This window comes from Rhyacophila brunnea, unplaced genomic scaffold (genome assembly GCF_057557595.1).
Source record: "Rhyacophila brunnea isolate RB1 unplaced genomic scaffold, BYU_Rbru_1.0 scaffold_11, whole genome shotgun sequence".
NCBI classification, from domain to species: Eukaryota; Metazoa; Arthropoda; class Insecta; order Trichoptera; family Rhyacophilidae; genus Rhyacophila; species Rhyacophila brunnea.
In genome coordinates, this window is record NW_028232763.1 from 20,803,906 (window position 1) to 20,822,921 (window position 19,016).

A 19,016-nucleotide genomic window follows, 5' to 3' on the forward strand; every position below is an offset into this window, starting at 1 on the left:
ATCAATGAAAATGTTTAAAACAATTACAGATTTTTTTGCGGTCCGAATGATTGCGTATTAATGTCAAATCAAATTTGCATTGCGATCGACGGACGAAGTCTGGCAACTCGGAGGTAAAATATCAAACATGTTTGAAATCCAACGAGCCTGGTCTGCGGATTAAAAAGTCCGCAGACCTGGGGTGCTCCACGCGAAAAAAAAGTCCGAAGACTGTAAATCGTCTGACTTGCGTGCCAATGGAGCGCCGGCATTAGAACAAGCTACATACCTACTAGATTTTAGTAGGTAGGTACCTAGGTATGATTTTAGTCCAAGATATTTGGCGGGTAGGTACTGTCAGAGGACGAAGAATCGTTGGAAAGCATTGTCAACGGTCTACGTCCTGAATCTTCGCAATAATTTGCCACCATGACATGACCGTGACTCATGATAATATACCTACACTCGTTAATCGTTAATAAAACACCGATCATTTTCTTGTGATCAAAGTAGGTATTTAAATTGGATTGGATTACAACATATTAAATACCTATATCCCGGTGGATTGGTGATTTCTGGAATTCAAAAAAGTTTACGATTGGCTTCCGGTTCTTTAAAGCCGCGTTGACACGGTCCAAGTACGATCCAATGATCCAAATACACTTGGACCGAGTGCCATCCAAGCGCACTCGTATGAGACATCTTCATACTAGGTAGCTTGGATAGGAATAATTAAGTAGGAAGCTGTCACTTGGATGGCATTCGGTCCAAGTGTACTTGGATCGTACTTGGACCGTGTCAACACGATTTTAGTGTACCTACCTATATAAGGTGAGTCGGGTAAGTGTGACATATAATTCAGTGGGATGAATATCAACCAGGTTCATGATGAATGGGTGTGTTTTACCCCAATATTGGGGTAAGTGTAACTAAATTCATCTTTATTCCAAAAGTACTTACTTCAAAACCATAATGTATTACATGCATAGAAAGGTAATATTTCATTTAATGGGTCTTACAATAGTCTTGAGTTAAAACTACAGTAAGTATAGAATTTTAACAAAATGGACTAAAACATTTTTTTTGGGGTAAGTGTGTCATACTAATGTATGAAGCGCTAGTGATGTCCCGAAAGAAAAACGCCGTATTTTTTATTAATTAACGTAGGTAGTTGACGAAAATCCGATGACACTAACGAGTTTACTTTTTGAAGGATCATGGGAAAAACTTGTTATGTAAAGTTGACAGTCAATATTATATACCCATTGTGGACAATCCTTTAAATTCAGGTTGATGATTGTACTGTTTAATAAGACAAGTTATATCTTGCGGTTTTTAGCATGGCTCATGCTTTTGTCTTGACCACCCGGCCGGATTCGTTACGAAAACATCGCAAAAGCCAATCGCCACAGACCAAGAATTTGAAGCCAATGTGGAATGCGTGTTCGTTTACGTGACAAACTCTTATGCTAAGTACAGACGTAACATATTCTTTATCACTCGTGTAAATAGGTACCTACTTACAATTTACAATACATCCCATATTTCTCCACACCTGAGAATTAAACTTTGTTACAGCCATGTTACAGCATCACCCAGAAGCAACCCACTTCCCTGTTCCCTGGTACCAAAAAAAAGCTTTCTGCTATGTTGATGGATGGATTTGTTAAATTCGCAGGATTTTTTTTGTGCTCAAAATTTTTGGGATATTAGGTAGGTACCTATACTTACTAAAACCACTTCGGTAACACTGATTCGGGGTAAAAATTTTTTGGGGAAACATCAGGAAAACGTCCAAAAAACTAACTCAATATTATGTCCCTTATTCCCGGTAAAGAAATATGGTCACTGTATCCATAATCCCTAGTGCATGGATACCCACAAGCATCGGTACCAAGTATACTTACATTATATTATCCGGAGAAATAAATGAATAGGTATTTTAAATTCGATTTGTTCGTGAACATTATTTGCTCGTCGTTTGTCTTTAAATCGGATGGAGGGGTAATTGGCATTTTTGATTTTGCACATGGCAGGGCCTAAAAGCCTGTACAATTGCAGTCACGGTAATAGCCATAATAACGATTTAATCCAATAATATTGTCTGTAAACGTAAATGTATCAGATATAGTATGTAGGTAGCTATTCCACCTAGCAAAATAAATATGTTCATAAAAAGCGGCTTGTTCAGGGGTGGGTACAGTAGCAGTTTTAGGTACGTGGAGGCACTGAGTCCCTATGATAAAATAAAAACCATACATCACATACTTTAAATGGATGACACAATAATATTAGTGGCTTATTTTTTGTGTACACTTTTGTGTACCTATCTGTTTGAATGGTTATATTCTGGGCCCCTTTGATGTTATTTGCTGGGATTTTGTTATAAGTACTAATATTTTATACGCAATTTGCGAGAAATACGCAAATATTTTTCAAATTGTGGTAGGTAGGTAGGTATAATTATCTGTTTCGGGGCCCTTTTAAAAACATTCTGACGAATCGATTGCATCGTCTACTTCAAAGAAAATTTCCGCTGGGTGGGTACATGTTTATGGTCGCGACTTTGTAAGTGTGCTGTACGTAAGCTGCCTCGCATATCTAAACTCGTCCGTCTGCAATATGTCGAATACGTTGATGTGACGTACCTAGTTGTTATTCACAAAACACACGTTACCAAATGGAGCTCCGCACACTGCTGGAATACGAAATTTTAGTTTGAACATGCTATGTAGTCAGTCTTATATTGTAAATATGTATACAGGTGTGTTTATACAACCGCTGATAAAATAAGAGTTTTAATAATAAACCCAGGAAACCATTGCATTTATATATGTCTACCCCTTCCCCCTCAACAAATACTTACAGTACCAATGTATAATTTTCACTAATAAAGACAAGCGTATCTACCGAAAAAAATCAAATTTCATTGTCAATGGTCATAACATAACTATATCGGATACGGTAATCGTTCGTGTGAAACCACTTTACCTCCTCTGGCAATATTTCGAAAGGTAAAATGTGACCAGCATTATCAAAATATTCAAAAAAAATAAAATAAACATACCTAGGTAATCTTAAATTATAATATTAAGTTTGTCATTGTCATTAGTTTTTCAGTCGATAATACAAAAATGTCTGGGGATAGGTACTGATTAAAAATTTCAATCAACCGGTTTTCTAGCTAGTTTAGCTAGGTACATAAATATACCTCTTTGATTCAAAGGTAAAATTAACTTGTTTTTGTAGTGTGATTTCTTTGTTCTTCGTGGATATAAGTAGGTACCTATTTATTGGATGAATAGTGAAATATTGAATAAGTGACTCATATAATATGCAAAATTGTGGACGATGTACTGAAAATAATTGTTGATGAATAATAATCGACGATTATTTCATTGTACTTTCTTACATACAATTATTGGATAACGGCAGTTTATTCATGCGATTCACTTGTTTTCTATTACGAAATCGTAATCCAGACCAATAAAATTGATATAGGTACATACTCATGCCCGAACAAAATGTAAGTATAACGGTTTGTAGCCCATTGCAGGTGTATGATAATTTGATTTGAAATTCAATGCAACCAGGTCTCGAAATGACCGGAGCGCCGTTCCGGTACGTGAAATCGGTAAAACTATCGCTTCGTCTTGTGGAAAACATAATTTATTTTAATCGTCTAAGCTAGATAGGCCATAAACCAAAAATCTAACACTTTTTTTAATAAAATACTTACATATAAAATTTGATAACTATGTTAATATTTATCTTCAGAAATTTTCGACCGCTCCGGTTCGTAAATTTTTCCATTTCATGCTCTGAATGCAACCCAATACCTGCAGACATTGCTATCACCATAGATTAAATAAATCAAATTCAATGTAGTCTGGATAGTAAAAGTGGTACAAATTTTCTTGCTTTTCAATCAGCACGATTTCACGAGACCACACATCGTTACTTCATTTATTATAAAACAGAAGGTAATACAAATTCCCGCAAACGTCGACACACTCATTAGTTTGCATTTGCACTTGTTTTCCATCCGCAACATAAAACAAATTAATAAAACATGGCCATTTGCATGACATTTTAAATGTTAGTAAGTATGTAAATTATTTAAAATGTAGAATACGATTATTGGCAGGACTTACCTACATACCCAGTGACGTCCCGTGAGGGTAGGCATATTGAGCGTCGCTTGGGGGCGGCAGTTACTCGGAGGGTGGCAAATCGAGGAGAATCATTTGGAATATATAGAGATAGCTACCTAAACTTAGTAATAACGAAAACACCTTTCCATTGAAAAAATCAGCTCACTGGTTTTGACAGGTTCGCGATATCTAGTTTACTTCCGTTGCCATTCGACGTCCATGGTGACTAGAAACGACACGTGCAGATTTGCGAATAATTACAGTCTTATATTTTGTTAGTAATGTATCCATATAATACATTTCTTAGAATCTTAGATATTGGACTCATGAAAGGACGATAAAATACTGTATAAAAAATGTGGCGGCATTTTGGCGCTGTCTAGGGGCGGCATTTTATCTAGGGACGTCACTACATACCTACATCAATAGTTCATAAGCGTTGTCACGTTTTTTTGTCAACGTGCAAATGATATATTTTTTTGTGCGGTCGCGGGTTTCAAAACTATCACTGCTCTAGACCAGTGTTTCCCAACCACCGTAAACCGTATCCGCAAACAGTAAGTTCTCAATTTTAAAATTAATATATACCTATTGTGCCGAAAATTCCAAGAAAATCCGTATTCAAAAAAAGTAATCCGTTTATGGAAGACAAGTCAATCCATGTGGAATTAACTTGATAATAAGGAAACATAATCGAGTTGCCACTTTGGTATCCAGACATAACATACAAAATTGCTAGTAACAAATGCATTAAAATACCTTTCACATTTCAAACTGAATGGATATCAATGCAGTAGGCACTTCGTCTCTCCGAGACAACACTGAAGTAATGGTTATCAACTATTCTAGCAAAGATGCAACAGCAGATTCCTAACTATTTTTTTATACTTACCTATCGTTTTCTAACATTTCCAGAAGTTCTATTATTAACAATTTATTTTCTGATCGGTTTCTGATTATTTCAATTAAGTAACAATATAAGTTTCATGGTGTATTGTTTGTATTCGCAATCAAACTGTTAGGTATATTATGTATGTTATGTGATGATTTAAAAATTAATATACCTACAACATTTTTAACCGCCGGTTTTTGTATTGGCGTTCCCGAAATATTTCTCCAATTTTTACTGGTCCGCAGGCAACATTGCCAAATCGTTTTTCTTGCCAGATTAAATAGGTTTTAAATAGCTAGCATAATATCCATCTAGCGTAAGGCGTTAAATCTAGCGTTTTTCGACACCGCAATCAGCTAGAATATTAGACCAAATTTGCTTTAAAATTGAGTGCGACATAAGTCTTAGGTAACTGCTCCACAGACATTCTTAGCCATAAACAATACTGATGGTTTCACACCAAACGTAGGGTCTTGTGATTAAGACCGGGTGTGGTTTGGTGTGGCCATTAACTTCAGTGATGTTAATGTAAGTCAATAGGAAGAAATGTGCAGCCACGCTTTGCATTTTAATACATGAATTTGAGAATAGCTTTCAAGATCGCCGGAAAATATCAATACCCGAGGTCAAATATCCCACTAATTTCATGGGTTCCACTTTTTTAAAACTTAATATCTATGACATGACCATTACTCTTCAGTCAATGTGATACAAGGAAGCTTATGCGTCCATGACATTGAGCTACTTTACGAGCTGCTTGTTGGCGAATTTACAATCTGCCTGTAAAGTCGCCCAGTGTCATCATCTAACAAGCTAACAAGCAGATTGTAAACAATCTACCGAGAAAAGTTGAAAGCTGGTCAACTTTACACGCTACACGCCGGCGTGTGGGCCTACTGCGTCTGCGCAGTAGAGCGTAGTAGCGACCTCCCGGTAAAAAACGAACTACGTTCTGTCAAAATAGTCGCTAGCTTGTTGGCTTCTCAGCGAATGGAAAGTTTTGTGTGTCATCATTACAATCGCAGTAGCTGAATCGCCCGCGCCCGTAAAGTAGCTCAATGTAATTGACGCATAAAAGACTGGACACTGGAATGTTCCCATGGAAGTGATTATAAACCCTTTTCACTTCACGGCGTTTTAAGTGCATGAAGTTTTTTGACGGCATCCTAAAACTACCAAAAGAAGTGGAATTAAAACGCTGTCCCCTTCCATTTAAAGTCTTAAGTTTTAGTTGTGTATATACATTACGTACATACCTGATTTACATACCTATTTATATTTATTTTCTCAACTTCACATTTTCAATGTAGAAAAACAATGCTGACAGCGAAGCCAACGATTTTGTACATTGTCTCAGACAATAACTCATTGGAGGTCACAGACTGATGAAATCATAAGATTCTGTCGTTGTGACAGATTATTATATAATATTATGTCGAACAGCCTTCGGTTTCCCTGGAGTAGCTCGAAGCATCGCAGGGCGCTACGTCGCACAGTTTGAATACCACTGTAGTATTAATTAGTCATACGAATATACCTACCGTCATTTAAGTAATAATTTCCACGGGACGCTACTGTTTCTCATCAACGATTTTGTTTAAACAATATTATTAGTAGGTATCTATTGTTATTTAATAATCTTTTAAATAAATATATATTTTCACTTCCGACTAAATACATAGACAATCATAATTAGTTTATTGTTTCAATAATATTTTTGACATGGTAATCTTCCTGTTCAAAATTTGAATCGGTGTCCAAATTCCATAGTGTGGTGCTCTGCCATCGAATATGTTAATTAATAGCGGAAAAAAAACCGCGAACTTCTTGTTATCATAATTGAAATGCACCATGCCTGCTAAAAGAAATAAAATGTTACCAACTTAACTGTATTTTTTATATCGCGGTGTGTGACACATAATAATATTATTTGTTATCGCCATCAAACAACACGCCCTGCGTAAACTTCTTCTTCTTCTTGATCCATGTCCGCTTCTTAGTTGGAGTATATAGACACCACGGGGCACTTCCATGGCATCGCCAGTCTTTTTCTGACTTTCTAGGTCTCCCATATTCACCCTGTGGATGAAATTTAATGACCTTCCAGGACGCCGGATTCCGGTTGAATTTCCGAGCCAGGTTCAATGTCGCCTCACTATCAAAGTGATAAGAGGTTGCATGTTCCATATTCTTACCTTCTTTCTTCTTCTAAATTTATATCACCGTACACCCACTATCTGTCGCAAGCATCTGTTCCCGAAGTTCAGTAGGTATATAGGTAGTTACTCTGAACCTTCGCAAGGTGCGCTGACTCGCTACCGTAAAGCAGAACCGCCAGAATGCAAGCGCCAAACAGCCGGCAGTTGGTTTTACTAGTAAACTTCCCAAAGTTAAACTTCAAAGTCCCAGGCGTTTCGCATCGCATTTAATGTTTCTACAGGCATTCACACTCGTACATCAAACTCTTTTTGCGAAATGCACTCTGCGCTGTTTTGCCCGTCGCTAATCAGGGAGAAATCTGAGCTGAGATAGGTAGTATTGTTCAAAACGTTGATTTTCTTCGCGTCAATTTTCAAACTGACGGGGGACGGATTGTTATGCACCCTGTCGATTGTCACTTGGATGTCCTCGATCGAGTTATCGACTAGCACAGCGTCATCGGCGTATTCCATGTCGCGCATCTACATTGTGGGGTGAAGACTATGCCTTAGTCAGCAGATTTTAATTTCATAGTATGAAATCGAAGAGGATGATGGAGAGAAATGGGGCAAGGACACAATCCTGTCTAACTTTTGTCGTGACCCCGTACCCTTCCGTTGCAGTGTCACCAATTCTGATACCGCGTTCGCTATTTTCATGTAGGGATTTGATTATGGCGACAGTATTGGGTGGGATCTCGTATGCTCCTAGTATCCTCCGGAGGGAGGGGCGGTGCAGTCTGTCGAAACCCTTCTCATAATCCACAGAGCAGCAGGTTGAGAGACTTTTCATTTCATGACTCTGCTAGGTCGTGGATTTGGTCCGCACATGCTCGTCCAGATAAAAAAAACTGGTCTTGCTTGGCGCACCATTCTTCCCGTGCAGGGATTTGATTATAGCGACGATCTTGAGAGGGATCAAGTATGCTCTAAGTATCTTTCGGATGGAAGAGAGGCGCTGAGTGTCGAAAGCTCTATCGTAATCCACAAAGAAGCTAGTCAATGGACTGTTCAGCTCGTGGTTTTGCTAGAGGAGACATAGAAGGTTGTTGAATTTTTCGAAACACATTCGTCCGGGTAGGAAACTGATAGGTATGGTTTTTTCCTAACAATGTGTATTATCGGTGCCTTATCAATATGGTGCATGCCAAATCTTTCCCAAAACGCTGAGCAGCGTCATGCAGATAAGAGAATCACCTTTTGGTGAAGTGTGACCATTTCACCGTTCATCCAGTCCCACGAACAAATCACCACCCCCCATACCTATTTTTGTCATCAGGGGAACCATCGAGTACAGTATTGCGCTCAGATTCTACTTGAGGAATTCGGGATCCATGCGGTCTCCCGCCGGTGCTTGTCCGTTCACAGCCTCTTCACAGCCGATTTGATCTCAGTGACCAGCGTCTTCGGCGGGCAGTCTAAAATACCGTTCGCTCGTTGAATATCCAAATTTAATGTAAGAATTCAAGTCATCTGTCTTTTTCCATTTTTTAGCCGATCATCTTCAAATATATGACGCAGTCGAACCACCTCGGCATCGGCCGAGGTTTCTTTTACCCTCAGTGGATGATGTTAAGGCTATACCTCAGTGAAGGCATGGTCTAAAAAGATCGTGGCTAGGCGATGCGCGGATTGCGGGTCGCGGGTGCAAATGACGCATGCCGACCGAAATATAATTTGTCTTATAAATCCAACATGCGTCCATTTAATGTTCTATTTATTGTTCTATTAGTAACAATAATAATATATTCATTGACATGTTTTCCTTTTCAAGTAAATGGGTAACGTTTTTAGTCATCTTTACACGATTTAAGAATTAATACCCCAGTCGCCATCACGAAACAAATTGACGTATTCACACGTCGACGTTCGCTCTCCGATTGCCAGCGAGTCCAAAATTTCGTCGCGCCTATAGTTGAAAATTATTTGGCGTTTCACTGAAGTATCGTCTTAATGCAGGCTTCAGGTAGAGGTGCCGAGGTTCCTGATTCCCTGTATGATAAATTGGGAATGTTATCTAAAACCTGCTTGCAGGCCTCCCTAAACACAATCCAATATTATAGTATTTAAAAGAATTGTTATATTATTACTCATTAAATATTATAAAGTGATCATGAAAACTTGTGCCAATGGTTGGTGCATGTTTACATTCATTTCAATTGGTGGTTCATTATTGAAACAAAGCATGCATTTACCTACTTACGAAACATTTAATACATTTTGCTGATTGAAACGTATTTATAAAATACACTGGCCAAATGGGATCCGTAATCAAACAATGCTAAGTAGGTAGGTACCTATGTAGATTATAATTCTTCCGAATAAAAATAAATCAATGATACAAAACTTCACAATTTCGTGGTAACAAAAAAACCTGTCGCAGTCCCCGAATTCAGAGTAAACGCGCAAGTACCTGCTATAGACAATAATTTATAAAATGTTTTCTTTATCGAAGATACATCGCCAGAGGACAGTTGATTTAACTCTCTCGTGTAGGGAGGATTGTCCATCGAGGCGAAATAACAATACAATTTACAAAATATTTTGTAAAAGTTATCAAGTTGAATTATAATTTTAAAAGAACTACAAATAATACTTCCAGGTTTGCTTCCAGGTATGTCTTACAATCACATTGCTATATATTATAATATAACTGGCGATATTAGGTACTGTTGAAGGAGAAATGAATTATTCAATACAAATTAAATATGCATTATACAGTTAGTACAAGGTTAGTAGCTAGTCTATAATAATTAATGTATTAAATAACAAGAAGTATCGTAATGTGTACTTATTAATTGTCCCATTCTGTGTTTACAATAATATGTAGGTACCTAAGGTATCTGCCATTTTACGATACATAATTAATTTGATTATTTAGGTAAGTACATACATTTTTTAAATAGGTACTATCATTAATGTAATCAACTATGTACTCACGTTTTTAAACTACTTATTCTGATTTATTTGAAATAAGAATCCGTCTAACACATCAACAGTAATTTTACTATTTATTTACACTCAGTATCCTCTAATATATTCTTTGCGATTTAAAAATAAAAGTGTTATACTTAATAGGAATCTACTAGGTATATATTATTACAATATACAAAGTTAAGCTAAAATCTGCAACACATTTCTGTTGGGGCTTCGTGTCACGTTTTTACGCTTAATTTTCGCCTATTTTACGTACACGAGAGATTTTTAATTCGTTACACAGCTGGTGCTAATCCGGTGACAATACATTATATTCAAACGTGTGGCAAATACAACGTTCATAAAAAATTAATAGATTCCCGATTTACGGTTTCCAGGTAGAAATATAAAAATAAATATGTCTTTGATCTACTTTTCGAGATGACTTAAATATTGCATCAGTGCGCACGTATACGGGTAGGGGTTCGAGCGACGGGCCTGCCTTATAATTAAGTTTGTGAAATCATGAAATTCCTACTTTAATTTATTTTAGAGTTTTGTAATAATTTTCAATAACAAAATCTATGGTAAAATGGTCATTATAATACCTAGTCGATTGATAGGATTTAGTATAACACAGGTATATTAAAATTATATTTCAGGTAGTACGGAGATTTTATTAACTCGATGCTGTATAGTGTGTACACAGTGTATATATATATCACGACATATACTGCAAAATAATTAATTTCGTAAACCAAGGATTCTCAATTTTTGTCATTATAATTTGTAGTCATATTATTATTATGAACAAGAAGGAAGTGGCGGTCACATATTATTTCCGTAATTTAACATGTATAGTTTTAGAAAGTTCAGAATAACTGACTACCTACCTATTTGTTTATTTTTTTAGTATCAAGCAACCAAAGTTTATTGAAGGTTAGGGACCTGATGAAAAATAAGGAAATTTCTCGGCATGAGAATATTTTTTCCATAACTTTAAATGAAATAAATTTTTGTTTATTCCATGTTTGCACTGATTTAGACTATTTTGGACACTTGTTCCTAGGGAAAACAAAATTAATGGGTACTGGATTACCCTACCGGGGATGCTGAGTGAGAAATATGGATGAGCTTAATATGTTATTTTCAATAGTTACGCCTGTCTCATAGTAGTAAACGAAACGCGCATTCAATATTTGAGGGCAGTCGGCGCGTTTTGTGTTCCTTGATTTTATGGCTTGAAGTAATAATACGTAGGTATTCTTCAGGTAGACTTCAAAACCTTGGTCCATGGCGACTGGCTTCCACATTAATTTTATCTTATTAATCTGTACGGCAGAGCAAGTCAAGATTCTTTTTTATTTTCTTAACTTTTTCTTTAAGCACCAGGGTGCGTGGTTGCTAAATCAGTCCCGTGCAGTTTCGTTTCGGGACTGATCACAAATCGCGCCTGCATATACATGACGGGTGGAGATAGGGTAACTCAAATCATTCTGCTTTTACCCATAATATAAAATCTTTATTAAGTATTACTTGATTATTTAAATGGATTTTTACAAATATTTAATACGTGATTGTTCAAGATTTTTATACTAAAATAACATTTATTTTTGTAGTGGTTTTTTGACCAAACAGTTACTGTTTTCCAGTAAAAATTATTCATGACATGTATGTAATTATTATTAGTTTACTGTTTTATCATGAGTTAATTTCAATTGGTATGCATTCCTGTACCGAATATGCTATTTTACATTTTGTTGAAAACCATTGTTTGTGCACATTTGTGTAATAAGTTCAACAGACGTACTTGAGGAGACTTACCTGAACGAATCATACAGTAAAATTAGTTTACGTTATGTATTCAATTTTATTTTCGGGATTTTTTACTGATTACTCTAACAAACCACCACCACGGGTTCATAACTTTTTCGAGAAACCTCCTGTTATAAGCGCATTAAAAATATTTTTAATAGGACGAGAAAACACTTTAAAAGCAATAATAAAATATAATGAATTGTCAATAATCACAATTTTTACACATTGTCTACTTTTACAATATGTGAATTTGCATTTTTTTTCACTGTTTTTTTAATGTGTATTTATTAATCATTTTATTTCTCCTTACTGTCTATTCATATTACTGAGAGAATGACTAATAATGAATTTTGATATTGAATTTTGAGGGTTATAAGTTATAATGAAGACTATGAGTTGGGATTGTTGGCCACCCGTGTTTTATGCAGTAGGTTGTGAAATTATTCGTCTAATGATATTGAACTTTTATAAATTTATCGGCCATATAAATACTTAAATGAAGAAATTTAATACGGGAAATGGTGTCTGGATTAAATTTTAATATTTACGAAAACAAAAAGATTTAGCTATCTAGGGAGTGGGAGAATAGGGCGCCACACTGCCGAATGAAATAAATAGCTGATGTTCGTTACGATTTTATACAGAAAGTAGACGAGGAATTTTAATCAGTTTCTATCGAATACTTAAGTACCTAGTGGTTTTAATTCACTTAACAGATTTTTTTTTTATTGCAGATCGAGAATTATCATGCCTGAGGCTTTATGTAAAAATATAAGAACTTTTGTCGCTGGAACTTAAACATATTATGCAGAATTAAATCATTATTTATGTGTGCATATTTAAAAGTACTTTTTTTACAACGTTTTTTTTAGCTCGTATTCTTATTTGTCCGATGGTTCTTTGTCCGGTACAAATCTTGCAATCGATTTTTAACTAACTTCCCGACTAGCTAGACATTTGAAACTTTTATAATATATCAGAACACGATGCCAATGCATTTTTTAAATACTTTTAGCCATCTTTAAGTATAATTGAATTCATTTTCAAGTAATTCTGTTTTGTATGAAAAGTTATTTCGACACCATTATTGGTTGCTAGGGTGTCTGGGGTCCTAGCAACTAAATTATTAATATATACGTGCGTTACTATGGAAATCAATATGACATGTCAAAATGACATTTCAGTATTATTTCTATCAAGTACAATTTTTTTTTGATCGTTTTAGCTAGTCAAGTCAAGTTTATATGATTCAACAGAAAATTTAAAAACGTTGTATATATAAAAAGTTCTTTTTATCTTGTAATTATTTATATATATATAATAATATTAAATATATATTTTAAAAATATCTATAATTCACGAACTTCATCCGATTGCTTGGCGCCCAGTTGTCCCGGCGCCGAATCGTCCTAGACCCGCTATCTGCATTCAGAAATCACACTTATTCGACAATGATCAGACATATTAGCATGTTTTTGTAACCTGAAAAAACCGAAAGTACTGTTTTATTATGGCCAATATTTATTTTTCAATTCGTATCATTAAAATTGCATTCAGTCACGGCCAGCACAGTGTTTCCCAAAGCTTTTAAGCTGTTTATATAAAATTGCATATACGGTTGTATACGTGGCAATAGTTATGCGGATCCCGCGGACATGTTGGCAGAATATGACTGCAGTGTTGTAGAGACATAGAGCTACACGCGAATTTGCACTTATGTATCACTATTGGAATGTAGCGGAGTTCATTTTTCACTACATTCATTTGTAATTACCTGTTTACGAAAGAATGACATTTTTATACTAAGTCTCAGATTTTATGACCATGTTTACTAGTTAGTACCCGTTTATTAATCACGCATTGCGTTGCGTGATGCCAATAAAAAGAACATTGATAACGGTAAATCAATTCATTATCTCATGGTAAAATCTACTAGGTACATAGGTACTGCTATTACCTGTAATAATTAATTTTTATTCAGTAGGTAACGGAACTGTATAAGACTGCAGTACATAGAGTCGCTTGTGCAGCCAAAATTCTTGGTAGCCATTCTTAAATTTACTTTTTAATTCTTCGTTTGTTGTCAGTTCTATAAGTTCTTCGAATATAGGATTTTTATAGATAGAATTCGTCTGCCGTCGCCCTTCTAGATTTCCTTAACGCCCTCTATTTTTTTGAGCCTTCTACTGCCCCCGCTGAAAGCCTCCAGCGCTCACAAGGGGACGTTATCGCCCACTTTGAGAAAGACTGGCCTAAAAGCTTATAGGTATACCTACTGCAAAATTTGTGGTATCCACTAACCATAATTAAAAAAAAATTACATACCTACACCACCCTTATCTCCACTCATATTGCATAAATAAGATGTTTTGCATTTTAAAATAATAATTAATTGCTCAAATTTTTTTCGAAAATATTAACATATTTATCATACATAATTTAGAAAACGAGCCATTAGTTAAAATTTGTCACAATTAAGTATGACGCCTATAGCATAGTGGTCTATGTGCATGGGCGCGAAACCCGAGAGTTGCAGGTTCGATTCCTGCTGGGTGTCTTACTTTTTTCAAAAAAGATTTTTTCTATTATAATATATTTTCTCAGTTCAAAATGATGTATGTTCAATAATTAGAATGTTGCATTCTTAAATCTTGTGAATTATTCGTTGAATAAAAAAATAGTTAATTAAAAATTAACATATTTAATATCTAATTGATGAATATAATTACAAAAATAAATGAATAATACATACAAGTAAGTGAATTTAATTGCTTTATAATAATTCATGAACCCAAATCCAATATTTAATTTTTCCACGTGAAGGAGCGATCATCTCTGGGAATTCACGAACCTGACTGCGTTCCAGTGTGCTCCGTTCATTTCGAGTCCTGTAAATAGATACCTGGGTGTTTTTTACCGTTTTTATTTACAATGGTGTATATTGATTTCATACATTTTTGTGACATGTTTTTTATAAGATAAGCACACAAAACAGGTTTTGGAAGGTTCTTGAACTTGCAAATTATATGGCACAACAAAGAAATATTAATCAAATATATCATTAATAATGGCTTATTTATTCAGTGTAAAGTGAATAGGTATATTGTATAACTAATAAATAATAATACAACTAATCCAGGCATCCATAATCTTTTTGTGCATGGTACTATTTTGTTTAGTTTTATTTTTAATACTAGCAAATACTACCAGGTGACAGTACCACATGTCGACATTCTCATACGTCTTCTCCCCATCTCTCATATGTTTACGTTCTACTTTACTGACTTTGTTCTGATGTTTCAGACTCAATTCTTTGTTTGTGAGCTGTTGGTTCAGTTTGGCGGAGTCTTTGTAGAGTCCATGACTTTGCCGAGCACGCCATCGTTGAATTAGTTCATTTTGTCAAGCGGCGACGCATATGTGAGAATTCTTCCTCATTTATTCCATTTTTTGAATGATTGTGTACATTGCTTGTGGTTACAGTATGTCACAGTACCCTATCCCTGTTATAATTACACTTAAATCTCTTGGATATCACACTAATATCTCGATATGCTATTACCGCACTGTCAAACTATTATGTGAGTATCATTATTGTCTTATTTCACGACCCGATTAAAATAAACGATTCCACCGGTTTTTCAAATTTAGAATTAGCGTTTATACGTGCACTCTTTTTTACACATTTTCATATGTTGTCTCGCATGCGTTACAGATAATCCAAGACAAATATATTATATAAGCCATAAGGTAATGTTTGGATTGGACAAGAAATTATAATTGATTATTTCTAAAACGAAACCGAATAAACAGACAAACATACTTTCCAATTTTATTGATATGCAATACAATAGTCAGTCGAGAATAATTATGATAAAAATACCACATTAGTGTATCGATAGTTTTGACAGAAACAAGATATAGCGGAGCGGTGCCGAGCGTGAGAAAACGATGCATTAAGCTTGATGTAATGCAGTCGAGAATAACAACTTACTGTAACAATAATCTAATCACAGACATGTCATTGTCTTAATTCCTGCGCACTAGAATAAATCGTATCTGCGCATATTCGAGAATAAATTGTTCCACTAACTATGGTTTTTTATTATAAAAACACCCTTAAAATACATTAAACATATTATTTCTTTCAGAATGGTAATCCGGAGCGTGGTTGTGGTGCTGTCTATCGCTGCTTTTGTAGCTGTAGATGCAAGGTGAGTAAAGTAGTATTTCTAGAAATCAATTAATCTTCAATGATAATTATTTTTAATTTGTGTTAAAACTGAACACATGCGTTTTTAAATTCTGATACCTAATACCACTAATTCTTTGTGATTAGCTCTTAGCAGACAATTATCAGAAGGTTATTGACATTGGATAACTAAGCGAAACATTGGAATAAAACAAATAGATTTACATTTGTAATAATGCTATTAATTTTGTCTACCGTTATAATAATATTATCTTAGCAGAAAGACAAGATATTTAAAAAACACAATTATATTTTTAATAGTAATACTATCGACCAAAGGTACTTGATGGAATTTAAATTTTAATGGATTTAAGTTTTGTACTATTTCATTAGATTGTACAATTATAATTATTGCCATTATAATATATATAGTAGCCTTTGCACTTTTATAATATATCATGACCGGTTTCGCCATATTATGGCTTTATCAAGTCTTTGATTAGATGAGTTATGGGTAGGTACGTATAACTGAATTTCCACTCATTTTACTATAGGTATGCAAAATTAGCTCAAATATAAAAAAGTGACAGTGGTACTATTAGTGACGTCCCATCGGTGTAGGCAAAGGAAAACATAGAAAACTTATTAAACTGAATTTTAAAAACACAAACACAAAGTTGTTGTAAAATTAAACTCGAACATAATAATAATGATACTATAATTAGATGAAGTTAGTATACTCTGTCAACAACACATGTGTCTTATTAGTTTTTTTTTGTATATGGCCTACCAAGCATTGGATAAATAAATTTTATGAATGGATTAACTTATGAAGTTAACACTTTAGAATAGTTTTTGGTCAGAAAATATACCTATAAGTACAAACAAATAAGATTGATTTGCCAATATTTTATGAGAATAGAAACAACTGTTTTTGTTTCTAACATTTTTTGTTTTGTTATTTGTTCAATATGCCTGCCGAATAATTTAAATAAATATAAATAAAAAATACTTGCATTACAATGCGATTATGGCATAAGTAAAGTCACTGAAATTTGAATTTACAAATTCAATCCAGTCGAATAAGTAAAATCGACCAATGCGATGATCGTATTGCTATATTTATTAGTATAATACGTCGTGCAACAATTTAGAATAAGTTTAGAACATACCTGTACATGTAAGTCACATAACGAATAAATAATTATACATTTTTGGTGACTTACACAAGATTTTATGAAAATAGAAGTGAAAACTCCACTGCGATCGTCGCATAAGTAAACTCACCACTTTACAACCCATGAAAGTTGTTGGAGTGTGGCGAGAAATCGGAGTGAATGGAGAGTGGTTGTGGAGGAGGCCAAATCCCACCCCGGGATGTAGCGCCGTGGAAGAAGAAGAAGAAGAAGAAGAAAGATGTTGGAAATTAAACCCTATCAGGCCGCATTTTATAATTGATTCCATTATTTTTTAGTGAGGCACCAGTGTATGCTGGCAATGAGGCGTGGAGATGGGAGTGTGTATCCGGAAGATGTGAAAAGTTTCTTCTGACGCAGGACAAGGAAGCCGCTGCTCTGAGTCTTCCAGCTTGCAAAATGTTTTGCAACGATTTTGGTAACTGTCTTTATAATCCACCCTGTTTTATCATCCCTGTGATCCAACAGTTTGAATAAAGAATACAAAAATTGAACATGATAATAAAAATTGACAGTTCAAATTAATTATGGCAGAATTAAAAGAAACATTAGAACAGTGGCCCCTAAACTTTCTAAGTACAGAACAAAGAGACAATATTATTTTTTATATCTCTGGTCAACTGTGATTATTTAAAACATACGTATTATAAGTTTATAAACCTAATTTTAATTTTCATTAAAAATGTGCATTAATGGACATGGGTATTATGGTAAATACTAGTAATTAAAAATTATTAAATACTAAATTATCAATAATTAAGGAGCCTTAATTACTAGTTGCCTTAAATAACATAGAATATTTACTTGCAGGAAACATGTGGCCAAGACCGACCGTTCATTTCCAGATGGGAGACAAATTGGCTCATGTTAACAGACACAGCATTGATGTTCTCTTGGCCAATCAAACTGGTCCTGCTGCAGATTTGATGCGCTCTGCTGCGAATGTCAGTAATATAATAATTTATATTTATGAACAGTATTATTTATTTGGCATTTTAATAACAGCCATTATATAATTTTTTTAGAGATTCAAAAGCTATGTTCAAAAGACTATACCAGAAAACTCAAAAGTTATCGAAGGCGGAAAAACTATGATGATAACAATTGATATTAAACAAATGGATTATGTTTGTAAGTATAATGATTTTTTTGTAATTTTTTGAATTCTCATTATTCTCCATAATTTCGAATTAGTAATGTACTGTACAGAAAGTCCTAGGTGCAAACCCACAGACGGATGTGGGCGACAATACGTATGTAAATTTTTCAATCAGCGTAACCACTCAACCAAAATAGAATTACCCACTAGTGATCTAAAACTGCAGATCCCACTAAGTTTGATGGGGGAAAGGGGCATTTAGGTTGCTCAGTATACGCCACCTACGTCACTTGACCATCTTTTTTGTTGTTGGTCGGTTTTCGGATAGACCATCTATTTACTTTCTGAGATAATTAATGATGAATATTTCACTACTCTGCTACTAATATGGGCAGTGGACGGGAGTGTTTGCTTTTTGTATGTGCTGAGCAGTGACTTGGAAACTCGTTGCAAATTTACACCTCACCTCGGCCGCCTGTGGGGTTACTGCATTAGGTCCCAACATCAGTTCGATAAAAAAAAGTTTATAAATTTGGGTTCAGGTCATGGGTATGATATTTTGGGCTAAGTAC

The 19,016-nt window shown here is 34.9% G+C and overlaps 1 protein-coding gene across 7 annotated transcripts in view; it reads left to right on the top strand.

Moving 5' to 3' along the window:
* Positions 1–19,016, top strand: part of LOC147078476 (chitooligosaccharidolytic beta-N-acetylglucosaminidase-like) — a 30,421-nt gene that overhangs the window by 737 nt on the left and 10,668 nt on the right. Inside the window, exons 1-6 of one of the 7 annotated variants that reach the window (XM_085959961.1) lie at positions 9,686–9,825; positions 15,261–15,377; positions 16,109–16,171; positions 17,624–17,763; positions 18,156–18,289; positions 18,371–18,476. In XM_085959961.1, coding sequence (XP_085816087.1) covers positions 16,110–16,171; positions 17,624–17,763; positions 18,156–18,289; positions 18,371–18,476 — 442 coding nt within the window. In that variant the 5' untranslated portion in view covers positions 9,686–9,825; positions 15,261–15,377; position 16,109. Of the gene's footprint in view, positions 1–2,971; positions 2,994–9,667; positions 9,838–15,260; positions 15,378–16,108; positions 16,172–17,623; positions 17,764–18,155; positions 18,290–18,370; positions 18,477–19,016 lie in introns of those variants that run through there. The other 6 variants (XM_085959948.1, XM_085959955.1, XM_085959983.1 and 3 more) reach the window with 6 other exon arrangements.